Raw genomic sequence first — 18,822 nt, 5'->3', positions numbered from 1 at the left:
AACGAAGCCAAATTTGATTCGGGTGGCATAAACGTCATGTACACCAGCCTCTTAACAGCATTGACTGCCTTTGTATGCTGCTTGCAGGCACAAGGCTTACAAGCACTGTGGAATAGCGTTATATACCCATATACGGCTTGTTTCAGTGCCCGAAGGTCACAGTGCCTAAAAGCACTTGAAAATTTTATATAAAGCCTGTTGGCACTGAAAATCTGTTAAGCGGCCCATATACCGTTTATAACAGTGCTTAATGGTTACCTGGTTATGAGCCATAAAATTTTGGGCAACTGCAAGGGATATGAAGGTCTTTAATTTGTCTTTGTTAACAACAGGAAAGCTCCAAAACGATGTGAAGTAGCAACGACGATCTACAAGCATTTTAAGAAATTTTAAGATCGCTGTCGTGATATTTAAAAAAAAAAATTCGCCCAACACGCTCGTTCAAATCTATTCAAAAGAGAGTAACTTTGACTCACTTTTGAAGTTTCAAGTTAGCTGTCAAAAGTGAGTAACTGTATTTTATCAAAGTGAGTAACTTTTTACTCAACCATGAAAGAAAACGACCTTACTCACTTTTGAGTAAACACAAACATATTTGACTCACTTTGCAAACATATTTGCAAAGTATACGTTGGTTTGAAAAAGTAATCGATATTTTTTCTGCGTGTAAAGATACGTTCCACAAACCATCAAGACAACTTTGGGGCTGATGCACCATGAACCTGTTCTGTCAAAGTTGTCAACAGACATCACACGAAAATAGAAAAAAAAACTAGAAAGTGACACGCTCTCTGACAGGGGTCCATTTTACATAGTGGATGGAATAGCAATTTGTGTTATTGTGTTATTATCCAATTTTATCGTGAACAAAAGTTCGCCATTCATAGTGCATCCAACGGAACACATTGCAATCTGCTAGAAACGTTCTCAAGTGTGCGAAAAGAGTTCCGACAGCGACCGATTCCGCAGCAAAAAGCAGCACCAAGCGACGACAGCAAAAATTGCTCTCCGACCACGAAGGCGAAGACTTCCCCGGAAGACGACACAACCTGTGCAGAATCGACCATTTATGGATCTACCGAGGAACTTGCATGACTGCTACTTCTTCTACTACTCGACATGTAAGAAGGGAACGAATTGCGAGTACCGCCACGAACCGGCGGCACTTGGCCACGAGGAAACCTGCAAACTGTGGCAAGAAGGGAAGTGCTACAATCGCACCTGCACGATGCGCCACATGAAGATCGAAAAGCCCCGTTCGGCAACGCCGTGCTTCTGGGAGGACCAACCGGGCGGCTGTCGTAAGCCACATTGCGTGTTCCAGCACAAGGCACCGAAACCACAGGCCCCCGCAAGCCATCCGGCCACAACGAGCAGCATGATGTCCCAGGTGGCGGCGGCCCAGGCTGCTACCGGTGGAACTGCGGCCACTACGGCCGGAACAACGCCCCACATGATGCACACGACTTCCCCGGCGGTCGTCCTGGACTACAACTATGCTACCCTACTGCCCCGCATCATCTAAGGAAGTTAAAAGAGGAAACAGACGAGCGGAGCGGAGTTTTTTTTTTGTAAGGAACGGATGATCCGGATCCCCGTTTTCTTTGCCTGTGGAGGGAGTAGACTCGCTTACGCCGCGCCGTTTGGATCCCGTTATGTTTTCTTCGCTTTTTTGGAACCGTTTCGATTTGCTTGTCCAGCCCCTCCCCACCTTTTTGGAAGCACCAGCCCGAAAACGAAAAACTGTAAGTTAATTTATGAAATTCTGCAACGATATGTGGGAACCGGAACACCAAATGCAACACCCCTCGGAAGTGCAATAGGATTCGTCGTCGCGTTGAGCAGCATTTGGAATTAGGAGGATTACGATTTACGGAACGGAACCGGTACTGCATTCACAAAATCACGTTTGCATCTATTACGATTATTATAACTGATCGGCGTCAAATCAGACCGGATCAGGAGGCATTCGTTGGATTTCAGGGAAATCTAAAAGTCCACCGCGTTATAGGACTTCTAATTGATTCGTAGTTTTTGCCTCCTCATGTCGTCTGACTTGGCGTTCGACCATTCTTCAGTTTAGTTGTTTAGCTATTAATTGTTTTTCGAAGGAAGTGATTATAAATCAATAATGGAACTATCTTATTATATCACGTATCTTGTTATAAAGCCCTAATGCATTATTATCCTTATTTATACATATACGCCTAAACGTAATTGGTAGGGAGAAGCGAGGATTTGGTTTTTCCTTTGAGTTTAACGCACTTTAAATCGTATTTTATTCAAACAAACTTATATAGCCCTAGTGTAGAGAAATTGCTAAAAAAAATCTAGTGAAAATAATCGTCATCAAAGCTCTATAGTTGCGCCGAATGAAGCAAAGGCTGTTTCTTATCTGTTAGTTTTGGAATAGCCACGCGTGTTCTGAAATCATTTCAAACTTTAAAGAGTAAAGTATTTCGCGCATTTTCTTCGTTTTTTGTGCTGTTCCTCGTTTGTTGGAGAATGCGATTCACATTTGTGCAGCATAACAGATTGATTCGACTAAGAACTCGCAGTGTGAATTAGTGTCTGAAATTTGTTACCTTAAAACACAGAATCGAAGTATACTGGCGGAATTGTTCTTAAGAAGTTTCTCATGGAAATGTTCAACGAACTTCTTTATGAATACCATTCTTAAATGACAGTCCTAAAAGATTTACTGCAAAAATGTTAAGAATTTCTTGTTTTAATCTGAAACTGTTCTAACAGTATCCCCGGGAATTACTCCAGATGATTCTTCTAGAATTCCTTCAAAGATTCTTTCCAAAAAAAACAAATAAAGTCTTAACATTATTGATTCGGATATTCTTCGTTTGCACAACTTGTAGGTATTTGAAAAAAGTTTCACTTAGGAGATTGTTCCGAAAAAAATAGCATAATATTGTTTTAGAATTTTTCCTTATATTTTCCCAGCATCAGAAATTATTACAGGATTATGCAATTATATTGGCAGAATTTCTTTATTTTAACTTCTTCCATTCGCATAAGTTATTTCAAGAAAACTCCTCTAGAAACTCTTGATTGTTTTGCAGAAAAGGATAGAACAATTTTGCATAGATTTCCGTGTGAAAATTCGAAAAAAATTCGGTGAACCCTTTTTGAAATACATCGGATAACATCCAAAAAATAATTTCAGACATGATTTAAGGTAACAATATCTGAAAACAGCACACTCTGAATTATTCATTACCAGACAGTTTAACTTGATATAACCTTTAAAGTAGTAAATTATTCTACTCACTCTGGTGATGTTCCTCAAATAGCAAACAGCAATAAAATACGAACCGAAGTTTCATCATTTCATTCACCAACATGTGTTTCACGTCATCTCATGGGCCCATGGCAATGTTTTACCGAAAAAAGTAGTATGCGAAAGTTGTCAGCTTCTTCTCGATCGTTTTCCAACAGCAACTATAGCTTTAGTGGTATATCAGCTTCGGCAACAGCAAACCAACTTACAGCACCCAACATGACTAAATTATTCCGACAAAATGAAGAGTTTGCATTCGTAGAAGTCCCCTACCCCCTTTGTTGTCTGTTCTCGAAAATAGAATTGAGTGAAATTTTCCTTCTAATAAGCGTTTTACGTCAAAATTCAATAATGGACGGAAAGAAATATTACAAGAAGCTCGAAGCTTTTAACCTATTCTTGTATAGGACGTTTAGAATTCAGTATGAACACACCCACACTTGAACATGCATTATTGAAAGCCACACCAACACAGTTACACACATTACAGACACTTACATATACTAACATGTAATAATTAAAATGAAAAGAAAAAAAAAATAGTCGAAAAAAAATGTATAATATTTCTTGAACAGTTGCACGATGCAGATCGGATTAATAAAAAAAAGCCCAATAATCGTGAAATATGTTAGCTAAAATTAATAAATGAAGAATTAAATCAATCCAAAAAATATTAAATATTAAATTGACGTACACAAGCAAAAATAAAAGAAAGCGACAAAACAATTAGACAATTTGCTACACAAAATTGAGTGTGTGTACTCTAAACTACCACAACAATATACCGCAACTATAACGGCAAAACCAGAAACATAATAATGAAAAAAAAAAACTAGTTTGGAAGTGTAAGTCTAAAATTATCAATAAAGCAACAAAAAACAACAGAGAACGCTGTTTCGTTACTGGAAAGAACTGCCTGATGGTTGATGTTCTAAGCATCCAACGATTCAACACACCAGAAGGTCTAGATCCAATGTTTATAGAGAACCAATAACGTTTTGCGCATTAAATTCAGTTCGTATCTGTCGTAAACATGACCAATCTGAGGGTCATGGGTTCGAATTTCGCTGATTGAGGATCTTTTTAAATTTAAAAATGTTTGAGAATCCAATCTCCCATATGTTCCTTACCATCCTTACCATAAAAATAGTGTTCTGTGAAATTTTCAGCTTTCTAGGTGGTGATTTAAAGGTGGCCCAAAGACAATGTAGGTTTATATGAAAATTACTATGGAGAAATTTTGAGATACGTTCCAAACACGTTAGAACTGTAATGTAAGTACAAACTTGTTAGCCCATAGTAAAAACTTATTCTTCAAACCATAATAAAGAAATTTTCGTAAGAGAGAAATTCAATCCGACGGTTAGCAGAAGAGATATTCATGAATTTGTTTGCTATTATTTAGCTAAATATGGGATTATAACCCGGCAAACATGTACAACAATCTCAAACAAAATTAGCTCAAAAGGGATTTGTTTCTTCAGCAACATCCTTCATTAAGGTTTGAAGAATGAGTTTTCAATATGGGATGATAAGTTTCTTCTTACATTACAGTACCGTGGTGAATCAAAATCCGGACGGTACCAATATCCAAACACTGATAGAATATATTAATAAAAGATTAAATTAAATACATATTTGGTACATTTCATACATAATATTCACTTTTGATTTTGCTGATCATTTTACATTCATTCATAATCTAGTTACCATTGCTTAAACATTAATAATAACCAAAACAAAACAGTCCCTCCTGTTGCAAGGGGTTTTTCAACAGTGTGAATTATTTTCGGTAAAATTGACGACGAACGTGCCTTAACATTCAGTTGTGTTTATGTGTTTAAATTGCATTTCTCGCAAAGTATTTTGAATTTTATAGTGATATAAACGTTAGTATATGCATTCAGAAACTCTACAATCGTGAAATTTGTATAAATAGGCATAGGACTGTAAAAAAGACTGTCCGGGATTTTCGACAGGTGGTTTTAAATCCGGACATAATTCAAGAGCACAGTGTTTTACTGCTAATAGTGAATATTTGGAAGGAAAATCTTAAAGATATCTCGCAAACATTATCAGTTAAGTGCCGTATATGTTTGAAAACAGTTGAAATGGTTGAACCAAAAATTTACAATCATTTCATTATCATAAATATCATAGATCAAAGGCCTGCATGTAGTGTTTATAAATGTGACTTACGGAAAATGCAGATCATCTTTTTATGGATATTGTTGCAATATTATTTACTGCAAAAGTGCTGTCCGGATTTTGATTCACAAGTGTCCGGATTTATAGGCAGGTATTGCTTCTGGTGTCCGGATTTAAGGACAAGACAAGGCTGATTGTTTCAATGATTTTCATGTTATTATCATAACTTTCAACATAAAATTTACTTTTCGTACCAAGTTCTAGTATGTGTAGCAAAAATGAACTTACACCTTATTCGATGAAAAGTGGTTTAAATTCTCGCATACTCTGAGATAACGCCCTAAAAGCCATTGGTAGCCACATGTGTAGATCGTTGTTTCTGAGCAAAAGAAAGAATAAGCATCCAAACCTACATCACGGGCAGGTAGCTAATGATCCTTTCTTTCCCATAGCGTTGTTAAATAACATGAAAATCCTTTCAAATGCCCAGAAACAACGAGCTACACACATGGTTACCAATGGCTTTTAGGGCGAGATCAGAAGTTATGCGAGAATTGGAGTTTGAATATGTGTCCCGGCTTAAGCGTCCGGGTATTGATGCAGCACGGTACTATGGAGAAATTTTGAGAAATGTTCCAAACACGCTAGTACCTAATTTCCATATAAACCTACATTGTCTTTGGGGCACCTTTAAATCACCACCTAGGTAGAAAGCTGAAAATTTCCCAGAACACTATTTTTATGGTAAGGATGGTAATGAGCATATGGGAGACTGGATTTTCAAACAATTTTTAAATTTGAATCGCCCTGAAGAGTTGTCACGTGAAATGAAATAAGTTTAAAACAGCATTTTTTCTGCTTTTTATATATCAAATCTTATTTTTTGTTATTCTAGGATACAGACCACTATATTTAAGCCCGATTTGTTAGAAAGTAATTTATTGGTTTTTCTTTATTTGTGAGAAATTGAGGATTCGCTCGCTGTTCGCAAAGGAAAAAAAATCAATTCGAACGGGAATCGCTTTAGACAATTTTTGCCTATCGGCTAACCTTTTTTAACTGCAAATTGGACTATATATATGGGCCGATATAGAACTGTAGTAAAAATGTTGCGGTACAATAAGTACGTTGTTTGAGCTGCTTTTGAGGCTCAAATCATAAATTGCTTCATTGTTAACTTCAGAGCAATCCAAAGAAGAGCTAAGATTGCTGTTTCGTTCAATAAAAGCAAAAATTTTCTTGACCGGTAGAATCAAAAACATTCTACAGAGAGCTCCATTTGAATTTACATTTCTTTTCAACTGCGCACTGCGATCGAAGAAACAAATATTTTTTTGGCCATTTTTGAAAAGAAATTTCGCACGTATCGAGATAGGCGATCATTTTTTTTTTTCGGCAGCAAACCAGCCTACACTTGTTTTATTTCAAATGTTGTACAGACGGGAAGCACACAATATTTTTCGTGGTGAAACTACGTGAAAATTCAATCCGCACCGAACCACGCAAAATGTCATATCGAAAAAATATGAAATGTTAGAACTATGGTTGTACCAACTTATGAAGAACACGGTTCAACGCCTTAAGGCGAAGTAGGCCGTCATTGAAATTTGTACGCGTTGTTGATAATTGTTGCTAATTCATCTCACGATTTCGAATCAAAGAAAATCAGTTGGCTTTGCACTGACACAGCTGAAAAAGTATCAGCACACTTAATGCATGTTAGCGTGTACAGTGATACTTTTTCAAGTCAGCATAAACTATCAAGACTGAGTTTTATCACTTTGAAATGCAAGCTGAAAAGTCATCATTGTTGCCAAAACGAATGACGGGCTACTTAGCCTTAAATCGAAAGATTTTAAGGGTTATGACGCGCAAATTAACAATTTATCGAAAAAAATATTACGAGGAATCTTTGTGTACGAATATTCCTTTTTTTGTAACTAGTTTTGTGTTTGAAATAATAAACTGAGCATAGTTCCATTTGCATTGAGCTAGGTCTTCTAGGCCAGGTTGGTGTATATTATTGTACATATTTGAAAAGCGTACACAAATTAAAACTTAAAAATTGATTTATCACGAAATACTTTCACGGCACCCGATTTTTTAAGTCCTGCTTCAGTTAAAGTACATTGCAGTGAGAATCTTTCGCACCATTGAAAGTATTTTTAAGTATTTAGTAGTCGACGAAATACGTGGAAATACTTTTTTCCAATTCTACCAAGCCGACGATACCCTTGCTTATAATTTCAATGGCATCCAATGCTTGAAGGAACAGGGATATAACTCTTAAAAACTAGATTCACGATTATTAAGATGTTTAATCTGATATATGTTCAAGATAATTAATTGAAACCGATTAATCATTCAAAATATAAATGGGATAATCTGATTTGATTTTAATACATAAAACTGAATACGTGCGAATATCAAAATCTACTTTCAAAATCGCGCCAAACGCCTGTATGGACCTATGCACGGGTTCACTATTTGACGTTTTAGCGGTGCCGTGTTATTTATGTGACCATGGCAACCAGTGAATTCGGCACCGCTCAAACGTCAAATTAGTGAACTCGTGCATCGGTCCATTCTAAACTTCATGTAATTCATCAAGAATCTACACTCAAAATTCTACAATTCTAATTATTCAAGCCAAAAACGAAGATATTTCTATTACCTTTTCATGTTCAAAAACCATTCTACGCAACAAGTGACTATTCAAGGCATTTCCCCAAGTAACCACAAGCATTAAATCATTGCATTAATTTGATCGGAAGTCAACATTTGTTGCATTAATAATGTTATCATGCATTTATTCAATAACTGTCAAGCAATGACCCATTTGATTAACATTATAAATGCTTTGTGGCATTATTTTAATTCAGCATTATGTTAAGCGTTTAGAGTGAATATACAGTTAGGGGTCGTCCATAAATGACGTAGCATTTTAGGGGGGAGGGGGGTCTTCACGAATTTGTGACGATGTGTGACGAGGGGGAGGGAGGGGTCCCAACTAGTGGACGTAGCATTTTGAATCTTGTCGGTAAAAATAGTATCGCTGAAAAAAATCATTGACAAACAGTTTTTTATCACCTGTTTTGTTCAAGTTTTTAAACGGGTTTGAATATGATGTTCCAGCTTCAAAAATATCATATACTAAGATTACAATTTTTTATGAAATTTTAAATTTCCTTAATGTGAAAACAAATGTGAATATGATATGATACTCGTGTCTAAATTTATCAATTATTAAACACACAATTTGAAGTTAACTATAAAACAATGCTTTATCGACATGATAAACATTGCTTTTCATTTGTTATCAAGACATAGCATGAACCGTTTTAGTGTAATATTTATTTTCTGTTGGAGGTTTATTTCTTCAAAAGAATAAAATATGCTTATTTAGGCGAATATTAATATCATCACAGTAAAACAAGATATGTATTCAGTGAATAATGTGTTCAACGTGAATAATGAGGACATCAAATTCGAGTGTTTCTTTATTGCACTATCAATTATCTGAACCACTCAATTTTCACATTATTTCTACCTCTTTAGCTGTAAACTTGTTTTATGTTTTAATGCTATCAACAGCAAAAGTACCACAAATTAAATTTAACCTTTATGAAACTGGAAAGCAAAATTATGTTACTTAAACAAGAAATAGGTCTGTTTAAAACTGTTTTCCAAATGAATTTTGACTGGGAAGTGTCTGGTGTAGTGGTTAGAAGTCATGCCTCTAACGCCGAGAACCTCCCAGGTAACATTGCTAGCTGAATAACAGCTTATTCAGCTAAATAGAGGCTGTATAAGAAGTATTTTAGCTGAAAAAGCTACTATTCAACTATCAATGTTACTTGGGCTGGGATCAAAGCCCATTCCCGAGATAGTCACTCATGACGAAAAGGTTATCTTAAATATCGTAATGAAGGTAAAAAAATGCTTTTGAGCAGCTCAGTATATCAAACTATTGTTCGTCAGATTTTCGTTTTAGCCACATTGTTGAGGAAAACGAATAAAAAAATTATGAGGGGGGGGGGGTTGTTTGATATGCTACGTATTTTTCAAGGGGGGGGGGGGGGTGTATCAACATTTGTGATGAAATGCTACGAGGGGGGAGGGGGGTTAAAAAATCAGTGAAAAAATGCTACGTCATTTATGGACGGCCCCTTATGCTGTCATACAAGATTACGTAACCTCATTAAACGCACTCGAATCTGTAATAAATAAGTAAGACGATCGAGCACGTTCACACTCGCTCATTACGTTTTGTGGGATATGGAAGAACATTTTTTTATAATGAAATGAATTTCTTCCATCTTTAACCCCCATTTCATGATCTAAAGATATATGTATTCATTCAGAATTATGTTGTATTTTATCTATGAGACTCTTCTATTCATATGGAGCAAGAAGAAATCTCGCTAAACATTACTAAAGGACCTATGTACAAATGAGAGATTCTCTCCTCTCTCGCTCTCTTTCAATTATAACAGTGGAATACTGCAGCTTTTGGGAAGTTTTTCACTATAAATCGACATTTAATGTCGATCAATTTCTTTCCCCTGAAATCTCTATATCTCGTAGTTTCAATTTCCAATGGAACACAACAGTCTTCATCCATCGATCTCGCCTACGAGCTCACAAAGCACATAAAATGGGGAAAGTACGTGGATGTGATCATTGATGGAGAACAAGTGGTAGAAGTACTTCCTGCGTTGGAAGAGTATCGATTTTTATCCGAGTTGATTGTCAACAGCGCGCTTCAAGCTCAACGCCGTCCTGTGCCAGTCCGTCGGTTCGTAAGAAGCCTCCCAATCCGTAGTGGGATGACGAGTGTAAGGAACTCTATCGCGAGAAATCCGTCGCGTTTAAAGACTTTCGGAAGCGTGGTTCAATTGACAACTATGAGCGCTATTCAGCCCTTGAACGCAAGTTTAAAAGCTTGGTCAAAGCGAAGAAAAGCGGTTATTGGCGTAATTTTGTGGAAGAATTGTCACATGAAACCTCGTTGAGAACGCTCTGGACCGTCGGAAGAAGAATGCGTAGTATATCGTCGGTTAATGAAGATCGAGAGAGCTCTCGGTGGATTATCGATTTCACTAAGGAAGTTTATCCGGATTCCATTCCTGTTGATCGCGTGCGACGAGATATTCCGGTGGATAGGGACGCCATGGATAGACCATTTTCGATGGTTGAATTCTCACTTGCTCTCCTCTCATGTAACAATTCCGCTCCAGGAATGCATCGAGTCAAGTTCAATTTGCTTAAGGGCCTCCCTGACGTCGCAAAGAGGCGCCTATTGAACTTGTTTAATCACTTTCTGTAGTTTAACATTGTTCCGGATGACTGGAGGCAGGTGAGAGTAATAGCCATCTAAAAACCCGGGAAACCCGCGTCGAACTATAATTCGTACCGTCCAATTGCAATGTTGTCGTGTATTCGCAAGTTGTTAGAGAAGATTGAGAGAAGAAGATTCTCCTTCGACTGGATTAATGGGTTGAATCGAATGGCATGCTGTCAGATACGCAGTTTGGTTTTCGCAGAGCCAGAGGAACGAACGACTGTCTTGCGCTGTTTTCTTCAGAAATTCAACTTGCCTTTGCTCAAAAAGAGCAGATGGGTTCAGTGTTTTTGGATATTAAGGGTGCTTTTGACTCAGTTTGTGTTGATGTCCTTTCAGACAAACTCCACGCAAGTGGCCTTTCATCAAATTTGAACAACTTTTTGTACAATTTGTTGTCCGAGAAGCATATGAGTTTTACTCATGGCAGCTTGACAGTTTCACGAATTAGCTACATGGGTCTACCACAGGGCTCATGTCTGAGTTGTTGAAGAGCTAGTCCGCTAAGTCCACGCAGATCCTAGCGAGGCTAGCCCGTCCACATCCGATTGCAAATCATAAAGAAATACAATACAGTAGATGTCTCCTTCAACTGGGCAGCTAACTGACTGATATCTCAATGAGCAGCTGCAACTCTCTTTATCCAAACCAGGTATCTATTTTTACAATTCAACATCCTACACAAATATTATACCTCACAACAAATCTTCCACACTTTTACCTACGACGACGCATGCTTCTCAACCGACGATTCTTCTACCTGAGGTGCGACACTACCTCTATTCCAACATGAGTGCCCTTCTTTATAATTTTTATGTGAGAGACATTAATGACTGTCTCATGGAAAATTGTTCGTTAAGACAGCTGGCAGACGACTGTTTTGTTTCTGTCACAGGACCAACAGCAGCCGAACTACAAGAACCCTCACAAGATACTCTGGACAATTTGTCTACTTGGGCCTTAAAGCTGGGTATCGAATTCTCTACGAAGAAAACTGAAATGGTTGTCTTTTCAAAGAAACAAACCTGCCAAATTTCCGCTAACACTCATGGGTAAGACAATCACTCATAGCATGTCTTCTAAATATCTCGGGGTCTGGCTCGACGCTAAATGCACCTGGGGGAAACAAATTGCGTATCTGACATAGAAATGCCAAAAACGAATCAACTTCATGCGAACTATAACCGGAACATGGTGTACCAAACAACCATCTTGCCGGTCTTAGAGTACGGTAGTAGTGTCAATCCGCGGCGAAAACACATATGCTGAAGATACAGCGGATTCAGTACCGTTGTCTTCGCATCGCACTAGGCTGCATGAACTCGACTCACACAATGAGTCTAGAGGTACTTGCAGGAGTACAGCCCCTGACAGATCGTTTCGCGGAGTTAACACTCAGGTTCCCCATCCGTTGTTAGGTTCTCAATCCATTGGTTATTGAAAACTTTGAAAAGCTGCTTGAACATAATCCTCAAACTTGTTTCATGAGTGTGTACTACTGGTGCATGACGCTGGAGGTCAGCCCATCTTCGGTTAACACCAATCGTGACAACTTCCTAGACTTCGCCTGTCCTCTGTAGTATTTGATTTGTCCATGAAGCAAGATATGCATGGTATACCAGATCACTTTCGTTCAAAGTTTATCTTTCCCATGTTTGCAAGTAAATTCGGGCATGTCAGCGAGAACCGACAGTTCTTCACCGATGGGTCAAAAATGGATGATATCACTGGTTTCGGTGTTTACAACGTTGATCACTAGCGATTCATTATTTTTTGTTGCCGTACGTACCGGATATTCCATAATTGAGCGGGCTTTTTTGCTAGACAACTGGAAAGTGAATCATTGTCCATCAACTGAGAAGCCAACCACTATCAATTATCCAAGTTTACAGTAAAAGTCTCCTCCTGCGTCAATACAGTATTCAGTAGGGTATTTCGAGATTTTTCGATGCACACCATGCCTTCAGCTTCATACAAAAGGTACTTTCAGGAATATTATATGTAGCCGCTGCCTTATGGATTGAGTGACCATTCCTGGTTAGGTTAGACTGACAGCTTTTATCATTTGCAATGACGTACATGTATTTACGTGCCATTTTGAATTGCTAGAAGTGCGCAAAAATTAAGACCCTTATGTAAAAAGTGGGTCCTAATATTGCGCATCGCTTTTTTCAAATAAAAAATCGACATATTGTCTGGAAAATTAATGGAATTAATAGAATATTACCTTTTTTGCAAATATACCGCAAATATACTTCTCACAACACAGTTTTGTTCAGAAAAATGTTGATTTTTGGCAGAGCCACTTCTTAGCGCTTGTGTTAAGACGGTGTAAAAGTTGAGATTTATACGAGTAACGTCAAGGTTTTTTGATTATTTACAAATATTAACGAGGGTTTCTTAGTAAACAAATGTATGTCAAATACTTATTTCACATAAACGAACATGTTACTGAAACAGAATTGTTGAAAAAATCATTGAATAATTTTCATTTTTTCATGCTTGTTAAAAATGCGCAAAGTTTGGAGCTGCGCAAAGTTAGGTGCGTACACGGTACGTATTAAAAAATGAATTGCAATTGACTAGTTTCCCAAGTAACTAAGGTGCAAGATAACATAACTGCATTACCACAACTATAGTTGATTTAAAGTGTACAAGGGCCCCTTTAGAGCCATATTGATGTTATAATTTAGAACATCATCTCAACATTTGTGGTGGCTTTTCGTACTATAAGATTTTATAAAAAAAAATAATGCTAGAAACAGTAAAGCTTATGCAAACTAAGAACTCTTCAAATCATGGTGTCTGGTGTTTTGAATTGAATCAAAAGTTCAATTAATTGAATCGAACGTACTGATTTTGTACGTAGGGTATGCTTCGGTATATAATGTGGCATCGTTTTCCAATTTTAAATACTTTATTGTAGTTAATTAATGTTCGAATTGTTAAACATATTCGTAAGGTATTTATACCAGTACCTACACACGAAGTATTTCTTTTTCTCCTTTTCTGATGTTGCTAAAACGTATTTGACGAAAGAAGTGCATCAATTTCTAACAAGCAGGGTTTACGCTTTATTTAGCATCAAAATGTATTGATTCATTCATTTATCACTGTTTGGCGGCTACCTTCTGTTCGTACTTCTTCATACGCGCCTCGATTTCCGGTCGGAAATGACGAATAAGACCTTGAATAAAGAATGAAGGGCGAAACAATCTCAACAAGATTCAAATCTTAACTTCTATGTAGGGAACTTACCTTGCACTGGCCAAGCAGCGCCATCACCCAAAGCGCAGATGGTGTGTCCCTCGATCTGCTTGGAGATTTCCCACAGCATGTCGATCTCCTCCGGACGCCCATTTCCGTCGACGAAACGATGCATCATCTTGTACATCCAAGTGATGCCCTCGCGGCATGGCGTACACTGTCCGCAACTTTCGTGCTTATAGAAATCGATCAGACGCGAAATGGCCTTGATTACGTCGGTGGACTTGTCCATCACGATGATGGCAGCCGTTCCAAGCGATGTCTGCGCCTGAACCAGTCCGTCAAAGTCCATCAGGACATCATCACAGACATTCTTGGGGATAATCGGGGTCGAAGAACCACCTGGGATGATACCCAGCAAATTATCCCATCCACCACGAACTCCTCCGGCGTGACGTTCAATGAGCTCCTTCAACGGGATGGACATTTCCTCCTCGACGGTGCAAGGGGTGTTGACGTGTCCCGAAATGTTGAACAGCTTGGTTCCCGAGTTACGAGTGCGTCCAAAGCTGGCAAACCAGACTCCACCTCGGCGACAGATTGTAGGAGCTACCGCAACCGTTTCCACGTTGGATACAGTTGTGGGGCATCCGAAAACACCGACATCAGCTGGGAATGGCGGCTTCAGACGGGGCTTGCCTTGCTTACCTTCCAGCGATTCGATCAAGGCCGTCTCTTCACCGCAAATATAAGCTCCGGCACCACGGTGCATGAACACATCGAAGTCATACCCGGAGTTGCAAGCATTCTTGCCAATCAATCCAGCCTGGTAGGCTTCAGCAATGGCCAGCTGCATGTTGGAGGCTTCGTTGTAGAACTCGCCTCGGATGTAAATGTACGCAGCACGGGCTCCCATGGCGCGGCCAGCGATCAAGCATCCCTCAATCAGCTTGTGGGGATCGTGACGCATAATTTCACGGTCCTTGCAGGTTCCGGGTTCTCCCTCATCGGCATTCACTACCAAATACTTCGGACGTCCATCGGATGGCTTGTTCATAAAAGACCATTTCATACCGGTTGGAAAGCCAGCTCCACCGCGTCCACGCAGTCCCGAGACCTTGATCTCATCTGCAAAAAAAAAGAACAGAAAAAAGACAGATTAGTTGTGGTCAATAAATAATCAATTTTGTACTACGTTACGGAAAAGTATTTCCCGGTACACTTGCCCAACAGATAATTATTTCCAACTCTCAAAGATCCGTGAGATTTTTTACGTTAATCTTCGTAGCAAAATTCGCAAGCCGACATAACTTCAGATAAAAAGGACAGATCTAGTAGAAGGTTTCTTTTTAAAGACTAGGTCACTATTTTAAAGCAAGTCTCGATTTTTAATGGAAGGTCTCTAATGTCTCTGTCTTTACCAAAATGGTCTTTAAAAGACACTTTTTTGACATGATGGTTGCAGTGCCCCGGCTTTCGACTGACTTGCGCTCTCATTGCCCTACCAAACACTGCAAAATGAAAATGAAAATAATGTTTACTGAAAGCTTAGAATTCACCATAACCCACAGAGACTGTAGCATTATCTGCAGGAAGAAGCGTGCGTTTTTCTTCCTAGCAGTTGTCAATATCCCTAACATAAAATATAAAGCAAGGGAGCCTTGCCTTGGGGTCTTAATTGGCCGAGTGATTAGCGTCCGCGACTTCAAAGCAAAGCCATGCTGAAGGTGTCTGGGTTCGATTCACGTTCGGTCCAAAATCTTTTCGTAATGTAAATTTCCTTGACTTCTCTGGGCATAGAGTATCGTCGTACTTGTCAAACGATATACGAATGCGAAAATGACAACCTTGGCAAAGAAAGCTCGCAGTTAATAACTATGAAAGAGCTGATAAGAACACTAAGCTGAGAAGCAGACTCTGTCCCAGTGGGGACGTTGATGCCAAGAAGAAGAAGATGAATCATCTAGTTATGATTTCAACTGATATATTTTACAGCTACTGGATTCGGCACTGCAGTCTTGGGAGGAATCAAAACGATGTCTTGATTCCTCCCAAGACTGCAGTGCCGAATCCAGTAGCTATAAATTCACATCAGTCGAACCTCTTCCTTCTTCTTTCGGTATATTTTACGTTTTACACTTGATTGAGTTAGACTGACTCAAATTTATAACCTATAATGAAAGTCTTGTTAAGTATTTGATACAGATGATTGTTTACGCAATATTCACGATGTGATGTGTGTTGTCTAATTCGATTAATATTACAATTTGCAAAAGTTTTTATTGATTTGATTTTTATAAAACTCAACTTTCCTCATTTTGTACCAACACCAACGGTCCCCGATGTCCAAATCGGTCACTGTGTACCACAAGCGAGACTGTTTTCAATACACCAATCTGTCATGAAACGTTCCATTTTCCAGCATTGAATTGGGTTGTTAGCGATGAAAACTTTACAGTTTTTCTTAGCTTGATCGAAAGAGCACATCTTTCTAAGTATAACAAAAATCTATTGCGCTTCGATATCTTAATTTTGATAAATGAAGATTTCAATCTTGGAACCCAATGACATTTCAATGTACATAACATACGTGTTTATTGATTTGTATTTGATTCATCTGACATAAAATTTGTCTTAATGAATATAATGTCGAATTCGTTTTTGTTCAGTTCCAACCTAGGTTCGCACTAGTTCCAACCTAAGTGCTGTCAAAACGTTTTTTTATTCGCACAGGTTGGACCTAGTTTCGCACTAGTTCAAACCCCAAATCCGATAGGTTCGCACTGTGAAGAATCACGGTTTCATGGCTGGGTTCACCAATACAACTGCAATCGAACCGTCATATTTGTAACAACAAAAACAGTTTTCGATTGCGGTTACGAAACAGGTTTCGCTGCTTCTGCGATTAGAAATCTGAAACAGTTTCTGACTCGGATTTCGAAGATTTGTTTTAATCAGTTATTTCGGAAAATAACGAGATTAAAACAAAAGCCTGTGGGCAAAGTTTTGATCGACATGAGGGAGAACTACACGGATGAAGAGGTAGTACATATATGCATTCATTTCATTTATCAGGGCTGCCCAACGTACGACCGCAGGCTATATTCGGCCCATTTGATGCGGCCTGCGAAGAGTTTGAAGATTCTTTTTGTTGCGGAATACGGGCGATAGGCCCTTTATATCGGCACCGTATTAAGGTGACGCAGCGCGCTCGTTGAACGTCAACTTTGACTCGTCGATGACAGATCATCAGTGAATACACAAACGAAACACGTGAACATTTAGTTGATGAAAATTTATATTGTGAAATCTACTTGCTAATTTATATTATAAAAACTGCCATAACCGCTTGCTATTGAACTGGATAACGTGAAATTGTTCTAGTCAATAGGTCAGTACAGTGTCATAGTTTGAATGTACAGTATATTCATGCAATTTAAAACTATTCCTTTATCATGCAAACACGAATCTACAACTTATTCCTAAAATTACAGCCTAAACATTGAATAGTCCGAGAGTTAGTCGTTGGAACAAGTCTCTTATGCTAAAACTTATAAACTAATTAGTACGGAGAAGTAAGTACAGCCTGATTAATAGTTGGCACATTACTTAATTGATATCTTACATTATTAGCTATCCTAACCTCAGAAATTGTTACTGGAATACTAATTGGACTACGCGGATTGTAAGAAAACTAAATTGTAAGTGACTACTACCTATATTGAGATATTGGATTCGTTTATCAATAAAGTTATTATTTCCAGTCGAGTAGCGGAAAAAAACCCCAACTGCGAAACCGTTTTTTAACATCCTCGAAATTTACTGCATCCAATACGATTCCAGTCGGACATGAGCAGTTTAGAAATGCCGACTCACAACCACTGCAAGGCATGCAATCGGCCGGACCATGCCGAAGACATGGTTGCATGCGATACTTGTGGAACTTGGTTCCACTACACCTGTGCGGGAGTGCAAGCCTCTATTTGCAATAGACCATGGCAATGCGGCTACTGTTCTAGCCGAGGCGATGGTACCAGCAGCTCAGCAATATCGGTCAGTTCAGGAAGCTCCAGTGCCCGTTTGCGGTTGAGGCAATTAGAAGAATCGAAAGCGCTTGATGATCGTCTTCTACTACAGCAAGCTGAACGGGAACGAGCCTTTCTCGCGGAGAAGCACCAGTTGGAAGCTGAAATCCAAGCTGAAAAGCATCTCAGAGGCAGTACGTCGAGCTTTAGAAGCCGAAACAGTGGCAAAAGTCGGGTCAGCTACAGAAGTGAAGTACGAACCTGGATCAATCAATCGACCGATACTCCAGCGAAAGTGGTAGATCAGCAATTAAGCGTGCAGACATCGACTCCCATTGCCTCAAGCGAGAACGTAGTTCTAGCGGTACCAGACAAGCGAAAAATCTTACCAGCACCGTCTTACGATCAGGAAGTCGTCAATCAATCGCCTCTCATGCACCACACCGTCGTTCAAACCACCTCTATGCTGCCACCAAAAAGTAATTTGCCATCATTAGTTGCGCCCATCGTGTCAGTAGCCACCAGCGGTCCACCGATGCCGGTAACAATTGCTACTACAAGCCATCCATCTGCGCAATCTTCCTCGATGCAGCTTCGTAACGTTCCTCATCAAGAACAGCAGAAACAACATCCATCGTGTCAAAATAAACGTCAACTTCCACCGACAATACAGTCAGGTCCAAAGGAGTACACGTTGCCAGGTGCGGATCCATTGGAAAGTCACGTTTCTGCCAATGTTCATAGTGGAGTTCATATTCAAGCGGAGGAGATAGATGCACAGCAACCTAGGATGGAGCAGCAAAACT

The 18,822-nt window shown here is 39.0% G+C and overlaps 2 protein-coding genes across 2 annotated transcripts in view; one reads left to right on the top strand and one right to left on the bottom strand.

Moving 5' to 3' along the window:
* The first annotated feature begins 757 nt into the window (after positions 1 to 757).
* Positions 758 to 4,124, top strand: LOC5569505 (zinc finger CCCH domain-containing protein 11A). Its single transcript, XM_021844789.1, has one exon. The coding sequence runs from the start codon at positions 1,070 to 1,072 to the stop codon at positions 1,523 to 1,525; it is 456 nt and encodes a 151-aa protein (XP_021700481.1). The 5' UTR covers positions 758 to 1,069; the 3' UTR covers positions 1,526 to 4,124.
* A 9,558-nt stretch (positions 4,125 to 13,682) lies between these two features.
* Positions 13,683 to 18,822, bottom strand: part of LOC5569497 (NADH dehydrogenase [ubiquinone] flavoprotein 1, mitochondrial) — a 28,687-nt gene continuing 23,547 nt past the window's right edge. The window contains exons 3-4 of the mRNA XM_001658537.2: positions 14,043 to 15,119; positions 13,683 to 13,971 (exon numbers count right to left, since the gene is read on the bottom strand). Of these exons, the coding sequence (XP_001658587.2) occupies positions 13,895 to 13,971; positions 14,043 to 15,119 (1,154 nt within the window). The 3' untranslated portion in view covers positions 13,683 to 13,894. The remainder of the gene's footprint in view (positions 13,972 to 14,042; positions 15,120 to 18,822) is intronic.

This window comes from Aedes aegypti, chromosome 2 (assembly GCF_002204515.2).
Source record: "Aedes aegypti strain LVP_AGWG chromosome 2, AaegL5.0 Primary Assembly, whole genome shotgun sequence".
NCBI classification, from domain to species: Eukaryota; Metazoa; Arthropoda; class Insecta; order Diptera; family Culicidae; genus Aedes; species Aedes aegypti.
This window is presented reverse-complemented; position numbering and strand designations above follow the sequence as displayed.

What these genes read in the sequence shown, in the direction of transcription:
- LOC5569505 (XM_021844789.1), top strand. Translation starts at nt 1,070, where the DNA reads ATGGATCTACCGAGGAACTTGCATGACTGCTACTTCTTCTACTACTCG.